Raw genomic sequence first — 11,359 nt, 5'->3', positions numbered from 1 at the left:
GCCTGGGTATCCGATGGACAGTACCCGGCTTGTTCAGACTTGTTTCTGATGGAGTGAGTGGATCCCGGGGCTTTTGCTCTGCCCAGGTTTGATAAACTAAACATGGCCAGGCTGTTACAAAAGCTGACTCCAGGATTCCTCTCATGGCAGCAAAATTCAGTGTCCTGAATTCATAGCCTCTTTAATCATCTTTGTTTATATTCAGCATCTTTATCTACTTCAGCGTCTACTCTGATCTCTGCCCATTTGTCACAAGATGTATGTGGTCCTGCCCAAGACTTGGGCATCAGGAGCACAGGGCCTGTGCTCAGGTCGCTTCTACTCAGCTCCATAAAGTCACCTGCTTGATTCTTTTGCCTTCTCAGTAAGATGCCTGGCAAGTGAGAGTGATTCTGGATTTGTCAGTTCTCCAGACAATCTTGTCAGGCCAGACAGAGTCAGAAGTTGACCCTCTGAATCGTGCTGGCACTATTATGTGAGAGCACGTAGCACTTGCAGGCAGGAGCTCAGTAGGGTTATTTAGGCTGTTTTCTGGCAGACCCGGGTCTTAATCCTCCATCAAAGAGGAGCTGATGGTTGTGGAACAAGTCAATTGCTCCTCACTGAGCCTGTTTGTTCACCTTTCACTTGTGTTTTCCATGAAACTCAAAGGAGAAAGCAAAGTGTTCTGAATGGCTTTGTACAAACCTGAGGAGGTGGTGGTGGCCAGTACCCTTCTAACAACTGTCCCATCACATCTTGAGGAGAGAGAGAAGCTAAACACTAGCACGAGTGGACCCTTAAGTAAGATAAACTTATTTCCCTTCCAATCAGTTTTTCAAGCTTGGCCTTGTTCTAGCAGCTTGGAGGATTCCAACTGGGTGTCCCAGAGACATATAAAATAGAGCAGAGAGGGTACGCATTGATCTATTGCCAATAAAACAAGAGGGAAATACCGGGACGTAACTACTGCTAATGGCAACAAATGTGTTTGTATTTATTATCACCCAACACTGTGTATAATCATTAACCTTCCACAGCAATCCTGTGAGGTGTGTACAATTATTATTCTTATTGTACAGAAAACTGAAGATCAGAGAGGCCAAGTTACTTACACAGTGTCTCATAGCCACTGCCCTAAAAGTGATGGAGCCAGGAGCCTTTCCCAGATATACCTGATCTCAAAGCTGATAGGTGAAAAATGTGCAGCATGAAAAGCATTCCCTGGGCTTCAAGATATTGATTGGCTTCTTTTCCTTCTTTTTTAAAAAAAATCTTTATTGGGCAGCCTCCCAGCCAGAGCAGGCTCAGAGACTCTCTTGACTGGCTTCCTACATCACACGAGGAGCCTCTTTGTATGTCCATGTGTTTGCCCAGACTCATTTGCAATAAATAAAAACCCACTACCACCACAACCCAAAAACAAACAAACAAAACAAGAAAACCAGCTGGGCACAGTGGCTCATGTTTATAATCCCAACCCTTTGGGAGGCCAAGGCTGGTGGATCACGAGGTCAGAAGTTCAAGACCAGCCTGGCCAACATGGTGAAACTCACTCCACCTCAAAAACTAAAAGCTAAAAATAAAATAAATAGGACATTTCCCTCAAGTGGTTTCAGAGAAGGAGCCAGAGACGTAAAGGTGTTGCAAGCGGCCCTTTCCTATTCCCCCCCTTTTCTTATAAATGTTCATTACTTTTGAGAAAATTTTACTAACATTTGTGCATACTAAACTCATCATCACAAAAGAGAGATGTAAAGTTGGATCAGGTGGTCTGAAAGCAGAATTCAGAGATAAAGGGTAAATCTGTCAAAAGGATGTGAAATTTTTCATCAAATAGAATCTGATGAAAAATTTTTCATCAAATAGAATAAAAGCTAACCCCTATGCTTGTTTTTAGATAAGTAGTTTCATTGTGATGCCTTTGAAATTTCTCTTAAATCCAAAAAAGTTATTAAGATGAAATTTCTCTTAAATACAAAAAAGTTATTGAGAAATCTAAAAAAATGGTGTGCCCAGCAGAATCTGTTCCAAAATGTAGGACAAAAAATTTTCAGAATTATTCTGCCCACATCAAAATTATACTACTTTAAAATATTGCAAGCAGTTCATAGAATCTCCAGACATTCATTTCAACATCAGTTCCAAACTACGATTTTCAAAAGCAGTTCATATTTTTGGCTCAGGAGTAATCCTACCAACAGCTGGTTGACAAAGTGAAAAATATACTTGTGTATCTATTTAGCATATTTGCCTACTTGAATTCTTGGGTGCAATATCAACTTTCCTCAAAAAGCCAGTTTAAATAGAAAAAGAGGGACTCCTCCCTAACTCATTTTATGAGGCCAGCATCATCCTGATACCAAAACCTGGCAGAGACACAACAAAAAAGGAAAATTTCAGGTTAATATCCCTGATGAACATCGATGTGAAAATCCTCAATAAAATACTGGTAAGCCAAATCCAGTAGCACATTAAAAAGCTTATCCACCCCAATCAAGTCATCTTCATCCCTGGTCTGCAAGGCTAGTTTAACATATGCAAATCAATAAATGTAATCCATCACATAAACAGAACCAATGACAAAAACCACATGATTATCTCGATAGATGCAGAAAAGGCCTTCGATAAAATTCAACACCGATTCGTGCTAAAAACTCTCAATAAACTAGGTATTGATGGAACATATCTCAAAATAATAAAAGCCATTTATGACAAACACATAGCCAATATCATACTGAACGGGCAAAAGCTGGAAGTATTCCGTTTGAAAACCAGCACAAGTCAAGGATGCCCTCTCTCACCACTCCTATTCAACATAGTATTAGAAGTTCTGGCCAAGGCAATTGGGCAGGAGTAAGAAACAAAGGGTATTCAGATAGGAAGAGAGGAAGTCCCTGTTTGTAGATGACATGATTGTATATTTAGAAAACCCCATCATTTCAGCTCATAATCTCCTTAAGCTGATCAGCAGCTTCAGCAAAGTCTCAGGATATAAAATCAACGTAGGCCGGGCGCGGTGGCTCAAGCCTGTAATCCCAGCACTTTGGGAGGCCGAGGCAGGTGGATCACGAGGTCAAGAGATCGAGACCATCCTGGTCAACATGGTGAAACCCTGTCTCTACTAAAAATACAAAAAATTAGCTGGGCATGGTGGCATGTGCCTGTAATCCCAGCTACTCAGGAGGCTGAGGCAGGAGAATTGCCTGCACCCAGGAGGCGGAGGTTGCGGTGAGCTGAGATCGCGCCATTGCACTCCAGCCTGGGTAACAAGAGCGAAACTCCGTCTCAAAAAAAAAAAATAAAATAAAATAAAATAAAATAAAATCAACGTGCAGAAATCATAGGTATTCCTATACACCAATAATAGACAAACGGAGAGCCAAATCACAAGTGAACTCCCATTCACAATTGCTACAAAAAGATTAAAATATCTAGGAATACAACTCACAAGATAGGTGAAGGACCTCTTCAAGGAGAACTACAAACCACTGCTCAAGGAAATAAAAGAGGACACAAACAAATGGAAAAACATTCCACGCTTACGGATAGAAAGAACGAATATTGCAAAAATGGCCAAACTGCATAAAGTAATTTATAGATTCAACGCTATCCTCATCAATCTACCATTGACTTTCTTCACAGAATTAGAAAAAACTCCTTTAATTTTCATATGGAACCAAGAAAAAGCCTGTGTAGCCAAGACAATCCTTTGCAAAATGAACAAAGCTGGAGGCGTCACGCTACCTGACTTCACTATACTACAAGGCTACAGTAACCAAAACAGCATGCTACTGGTACCAAAATAGATATATAGACCAATGGAACAGAACAGAGGCCTCAGAAATAACAGCACACATCCACAACCACATCTGATCTTTGACAAACCTGACAAAAACAAGCAATGGGGAAAGGATTCCCTATTTAATAAATGGTGTCGGGAAAACTGGCTAGCCATAAGCAGAAAACTGAAACTGGACCCCTTCCTGACACCTTATACAATAATTAACTCAAGATGGATTAAAGACTTAAACATAAGAGCTAACACCATAAAAACTCTAGAAGAAAAGCTAGGCAATACCATTCAGGACATAGGTCTAGGCAAGGATTTCATGACTAAAACACCAAAAGCAATGGCAACAAAGTCAAAATTGACAAATGGGATCTAATTAAACTAAAGAGCTTCTGCACAACAAAAGAAACTATCATCAGAGTGAATAGGCAACCTACAGAATGGTAGAAAATTTTTGCAATCTATCCATCTGACAAAGGGCTAATATCCAGAAGCTACAAAGAACTTAAACAAATTTACAAGAAAAAAACAACCCCATCAAAAAGTGTTGAAGGCTATGAACAGACACATCTCAAAAGAAGACATTTATGCAGCCAACAAACATAGGAAAAAATGCTCATCATCACTAGTCATTAGAGAAATGCAAATCAAAACCACAATGAGATACTATCTCACACCAGTTAAAATGGCGATCATTAAAAAGTCAGGAACAACAGATGCTGGAGAGGATGTGGAGAAATAGGAATGCTTTTAAACTGTTAGTGGGAGTTCAACCATTGTGGAAGACAGTGTGGCAATTCCTTAAGGATCTAGAACCAGAAATACCATTTGACCCAGCAATCCCATTACTGGGTATATACCAAAAGGATTATAAATCATTCTACTATAAAGACACATGCACACATATGTTTATTGCAGCACTGTACACAATAGCAAAGACTTGGAACCAACCTAAATGCCCATCAATAATAGACTGGATAAAGAAAATGTGGCATATACACATATGCAGCCATAAGAAAGGATGAGTTCACATCCTTTGCACGGTTATGGATGAAGCTGGAAACCATCATTCTCAGCAAACTAACACAAGAACAGAAAACCAAACACCGCATGTTCTCACTCATAAGTGGGAGTTAAACAATGAGAACACATGGACACAGGGAGGGGAACATCACACACCAAGGCCTGTTGGGAGGTGGGAGACTAGAGGAAGGATAGCATTAGGAGAAATACCTAATGTAGATAATGGGTTCATGGGTGCAGCAAACCACCATGGCACATGTATACCTATGTAACAAACCTGAACACAAGTAAAAAAAAAAAAAAAAAAAAAAAGTTTAATATCCAGTAAATTAACAACAATAAGTTTCAGTTTTTCAATCTTTTAAGATTATTAAGGTACAATGGAGAAAAGTTTATTCAGCCAGTGCTTTCAGTAAGGAATTTGAACTGCCCCATGCAGAAAATCGTATGTGAAGTCAACAATTTTTAAACCAAAGTCACCAGCTATTATCATTTTCTGAAGTGTGCTCTGTGAGATGTTAGTAAGCGATATGTTAGCACAAAAAGTTGGGGAGAGTTCACGATAAGTAAGATCGGGAAATTCTGAAATAGAGTTTAACAAGTTTCTTTATTGCAAGACTTTTGAGACAGACCAATGGACACTGACGCTCTTCAAGATGTGACATGTTTTATTCAAACTTATTTGACAAAATTTTGTCAGAATATCTAAAGGGCTTGGATTCTCATGGGCAAATATAGAGAAATACTGCTCTTCTCTTCCTAAACTTGGTAACTCAGCTCCTTGAAAGTTCAAACTCTATTTTCAGTCAATTTGCAGTGAAACTAATTTTTATTTGCAAATAGTGAGAGCAGCTTTGTCCAACAAATGTTAACAGTTAGAGTGACATTCTAAACATATTGAGATTTCAACACACGTTGAGACTATTCTTACAAGTATCATTATCTAACAAACAAAGCAATGAGACCTATTAGAAAGTACTTGTGGCTTTGAATTAGGAGGATTTCACTTCGATGACTTAGAAAGGCGATGAATTACTGCCAGTGGGGCAGGGCTTTGTTTGGTCTGTAGATCTCCAGTCAGTGGTTTGAAGAGCTATAAATGATCAGATATGGGGATTTGTAGTTGGGCACATTCATCTGCAATTGGGTACTTTCTAAATGAAATATTCATCTTTCCCAGCCCAAATTGTTCCATGGACCTATAAACCATCTAAACTCCTGGCTTCTGATCCCAGCACTGAGGAATAGGAGGAAGAGTAAAAGAATTGCCCAGCATTATTAACTAAAATAAAAGCTTAAGGAAAGAATCGGAGAGGGGCAGGGCTACCCTGCAGACAGGCCATTAGGATATACTGACCTATGCTCTATCTCATTCTCTACTTTACACAGTGATTTCATCAACCAATTTGTCTATAAGAACAAAGTCTTTGGTAAAAATTGAGTTAGTCACAAAGGTGCTATTAAATGAGATGAGGTAAAACGGGTCACATTGTTGCATACATTTCTCCTTAATGGTATAGATATCAAATGTGTAGACAACCAAATGTTACTTTAGTTCAGACGTGAGGTGACAAAATGTTTGTTTTCTATCACCAAGAAATTCAAGTTTTTCTCTCTAATGACATCAAAACAGCATTGTGCACAGTAATAAAGAATATAAAAACATGAAAACAAAATTTTTATTGGGAAAGGAAATGTTATGTACATTAAGTATAAGGCCAATGAAATGTATGACATTAGCAAACTTTAAAAAACAAATACAGGTTTAGTAAAGGAAGAAGGTAGAAGCTTACAACAGATTTCCATACACAATTTCCACACAGTTTTAAGTAACAAGATATCAATTTGCATAAATTATACAGATTGAGGGAAAAGTGTATTGGTTGGTGACTATTTCCTATCATCAATTCACTTTGTACCTTATAGATATTCTGCCATGATCCCAACTTCGGTAGTCCTAACACTGTTCTAAAAAGGTCTTCTGAATCCTTAAGCGGGTACTTACCAAGAGGTTATGTCACAAGTAGGGTTTTTTTGGTTCATTTTGAATTAAATAAATTCCACATGCTCTTAAATAAACTTCATGGTTTTCAAGACAGCTGCTTGAGCCAAATCTGGAAGAGTTCTTCTGTTCTGGGACATGCTTAAGCCATGTGTCCATATGTGTAAAGAGTTTGGAAATGGCATCAGAATGTGTAGGCATCTTTGTTGATACACAGTTTAAGTCTCATGTGAGCTAACAGAATCTATGCAATTCTGGAGACTATTGGTAAAAATGGGTATCTGTATGTGTTGTAGACAACAATCTTCTATAAACAATACTCTGTTTGCTTATTTCTATCCCCCAAACAGAAAACATCTAACAAGAACAATTTTATCTATGTTTATTTAATTACAACAAAAATAGAACAATGTATGCCAAATGGAAAAGGATATTAAAAAACGATGATAAAATATTTAGAAACAGAAATGACTACATTTAGCTGAAGGAATTATCCAGGTGCCATTAAACACATTTGGAACTTGTAATTGGTTATTAGTGTAAATTAAATTTAGCAACTGAGTCCCAGTTCACTACTAAGAGTTGTCAAAATATTTTCTTTTTCTTTTTATTTTTTATAAAGACAGGGTTTCACCATGTTGCTCAGGCTGGTCTTGAACTCCCAACCTCAGGTGATCTGCCCACCTTAGCCTCCAAAGTGCTTGGATTACAGGCGTGAGCCACCATGCCCAGCCTGTCAAAATATTTTCAAAATGTCACATCAAAAATTGGCAACAACCATAAGTATTACATAAACACCAAACCAAAAAAATTATTTAAGAAAAATAAATGTATCTTGAGATAAAATAAAAATCACACTATGCTAGTATATACCCCCTTTCCCCTCACATACAATTGTGAGGCTTCAGTATTTTGCATGTTCCAGGATAAAGTAATGTTAATATATATTGATGTAAATTTCAGCCATTAAAAATAAACTATTTAATATCTTAAATATTCCTACAATGAAACATCCAGACTCTAGTTTCACTAATCAAAATTTTATGAAGACATAAATTGCATTCAGTTTTAACTCCTCAAATCATGACTGAAAACTTTCAGCAAAGCATTCTAGGCTTTTTTTCCCTCATACCAACTGACCCAGAATATATTTTAAGAAATGTTTATTTTCTATGTATATTTCTTTTAAAATTATAAATTCCTGAGTACTTTTTCTTCTTCCTCCTCATCACTGTCAGTGACATTGACTTGCTGGATGCTAGAAGGAGTTGATGTCGGGGCTGTGAAGACATTCTCCAAGGTTCCAATGTCCATCTGAGGCACAGGGTTTAAGTATTCTTCCCCACTGTGGCTATGACTGTTATAGTAAGAGGTTCCATCTATGTTCTCACAACTCCGAGAATTTTCGCTGTGTGTGCGTTCATCTTGGTAGTCTCTAAAAGGATACTCTCTATTTAAAGCTGAAAATATAGCCTCATGTTTTTGGTACGTGTCTTCATAATAACCAAGGCATTCTGGCATTGAACTTGGAAAATTTCCATAACCAAAGGGAGGCCGACTATAAGGGCAGGTGCTGCAGCATAAAGACACAAACAAGGAATTAGATCATACCTTGCCCATGTATTGCCTTGCATACAGACTAAGGGAGCAAGTTAATGCATCCTCTTTGGGGCTTGGAAAGTTCCTTTCTGTAATCACTTCATGCGTTCCTTTGCTCTTTTCCCACTGCCCAGTCACCACCCATAAGAAATAGGAAAGGGAGCTTGTAACTGGAATACTCACCAGCACTATTATCTATCGTTAGCCTCAGGCTTCTTACCTTTTGACAATCTTGATAAGGAAATTGCTTATTCTGGCCTTTCCCTCAAATGCCTCAAACCATGTAAGGTTTTGGAATGCAGATGTGTGTTGAGCTTTGAAATGCTGATGTGCATTGAACTATGCTAAGAATTGACACTTAGTAAACAATGCAACAGTTGTTTTTACTGGTATTTGCGAATGCTCTATTTCCTTGTTTCTCTGCATATCTTGTAACTTTTTGTTGAAAACTGGATGTTTTGAATATTATAATGTGATGTCACTAGAAATCAAATTCTTTCCCTTTTCTAAGGTTTGTTGTTGTTGCTTGTTTTGGGTTGTAGTTGTTTATTTGATTTTCTAGAGTATTTTTGTAAAGGGTGTATTCTTTGTTATGAATGGTCATTGAAATCTCTGTTCAATTAGCTTTGTGGTCAGATAGAAATTTGATAGATATTTCCTTAAAAACCTAGAAACAATCAGCAGCAACCCTTACTGTTCTACAGATGCCGCAGGTGATCCCTAGGCAAGCAGGGTCTCGAGTGGACCTCCAGCAGTCTTACAGCAGAGTGGACTGACTGTTTGAAGGAAAACCAAAAAACAGAAAGAAATAACTTCCAACATCAACAAAAAGGACGTCCACTCAGAGACTCCACCTGAAAGTCACCAACTACAAAGATGACAGGTAGATAAATCCACAAAGATGGGAAGAAACCAGCACAAAAAGGATGAAAACTCCAAAAATCAGAACACCTCTCCTCCTCTAAGGGATCACAACTCCTCACCAGCAAGGGAACAAGGCTGGATGGAGAATGCATCTGATGAATTGACAGAAACAGGCTTAGAAGGTGGGTAATAACAAACTTCTCTTAGCTAAAAGAACATGTTCTAACCCAATGCAAAGAAACTAAGAACCTTGAAAAAAGGTTAGACAAAATGCTAATGAGAATAAACAGCTTAGAGAAGAATATAAATGACTTGACGGAGCTGAAAAACAACACGAGAACTTTGCAAAGCACACATAAGTTTCAATAGCTGAATCGACCAAGCGGAAGAAAGGATATCAGAGATTGAAGATCAACTCAATGAAATAAAATGAGAAGGCAAGATTAGAGAAAAAAGAGTGAAAAGAAATTAACAAAGCCTGCAAGAAATATGGGATTATGTGAAAAGACCAAATCTACGTTTAATAGGTGTACCTGAATGTGACGAAGACAATGAATCCAAGCTGGAAAACACTCTTCAGTATATTATTCAGGAGAACTTCCCCAACCTAGCAAGGCACGTCAACATTCAAGTCCAGGAAATACAGAGAACATCACAAAAATATTCCTCAAGAAGAGCAACCCCAAGGCACATAATCATCAGATTCATCAGGGTTGAAATGAAGGAAAAAATCCTAAGGGCAGCCAGACAGAAAGATTGAGTTACCCACAAAGGGAAACCCATCAGACTCACAGTGGATCTCTCAGCAGAAACCCAACAAGCCAGAAGAGAGTGGGGATCAATATTCAACATCCTTAAAGAAAAGAACTTTCAACCTAGAATTTCATATCCAGCCAAACTAAGCTTCATAAGCAAAGAAGAAATAAAATCCTTTATGAACAAGGAATTGCTGAGAGATTTCATCACTACCAGGCCTGCCTTATGAGAGATCCTGAAAGAAGCACTAAATAGACAGGAACAACCAGTACCAGCCACTCCAAAAATGAACCGAATGGTAAAGACCATCAACACAATGAAGAAACTGCGTCAACCGACGGGCAAAACAACCAGCTAGCATCAAAATGGTAGGATCAAATTCTATTAACGCTAAATGTAAATGGGCTAAATGCCCCAATCAAAAGACACAGACTGGCAAATCAGATAAAAAGTCAAAATCCACCAGTATTTTGCTGTATTCAGGAAACCTATCTTATATGCAAGGACACACACAGGCTCAAAATAAAGGGATGGAGGAAGATTTACCAAACAAATGGAGAGCAAAAAAAAAACAGGAGTTGCAATCCTAGTCTCTGATAAAATAGACTTTAAACCAACAAAGATCACAAGAGACAAAGAAGGGTGTTACACAATGGTAAAAGGATCAATGCAACAAGAAGGGCTAACGATCCTACATATATACACACCCAATACAGGAGCACCCAGGTACATAAAGCAAGTTCTTAATGACCTACAAAGAGACTTAGACTCCCACACAATAATAGTGGGAGACACTCCACTGTCAATATTAGACAGATCAATGAGACAGAAAATTAACAAGGATATCCAGGACTTGAACTCAGATCTGGACCAAGCAAAACTAATAGATATCTACAGAACTCTCCACCACAAATCCACAGAATATACATTCTTCTTAGCACTGCATGGTACCTACTCTAAAACTGACCACATAATTGGAAGTAAATCACTCCTCAGCAAATGCAAAAGAACAGAAATCATAAATCTCTCAGACCACAGTGCAATCAAATTAGAACTCAGGATTAAGAAACTAATGCAGGCCGGGTACAGTGGCTCACACCTGTAATCCCAGCACTTTGGGAGGCTGAGGCAGGTGGATCATGAGGTCAAGAGATCGAGACCATCCTGTTCAACATGGTGAAACCCTGTCTCTACTAAAAATACAAAAAAAAAAAAAGTAGCTGGGCATGGTGGCGCATGCCTGTAATCCAAGCTACTCAGGAGGCTGAGGCAGGAGAATTGCCTGAACCCAGGAGGTGGAGGTTGCGGTGAGCTGAGATCGCGCCATTGCACTCCAGCCTGGG

At 38.5% G+C, this 11,359-nt stretch overlaps 1 protein-coding gene across 2 annotated transcripts in view; it reads right to left on the bottom strand.

Moving 5' to 3' along the window:
- Positions 1-6,526: 6,526 nt before the first annotated feature.
- The window catches only part of LOC101042087 (SRY-box transcription factor 30), a 29,532-nt gene continuing 24,699 nt past the window's right edge, over positions 6,527-11,359 (bottom strand). Inside the window, exon 5 of one of the 2 annotated variants that reach the window (XM_039460413.2) lies at positions 6,527-8,370. In XM_039460413.2, coding sequence (XP_039316347.1) covers positions 7,989-8,370 — 382 coding nt within the window. In that variant the 3' untranslated portion in view covers positions 6,527-7,988. The remainder of the gene's footprint in view (positions 8,371-11,359) is intronic. The other variant, XM_074390413.1, reaches the window with a different exon arrangement.

The sequence above is a fragment of the Saimiri boliviensis genome, chromosome 20 (assembly GCF_048565385.1).
Source record: "Saimiri boliviensis isolate mSaiBol1 chromosome 20, mSaiBol1.pri, whole genome shotgun sequence".
NCBI classification, from domain to species: Eukaryota; Metazoa; Chordata; class Mammalia; order Primates; family Cebidae; genus Saimiri; species Saimiri boliviensis.
This window is presented reverse-complemented; position numbering and strand designations above follow the sequence as displayed.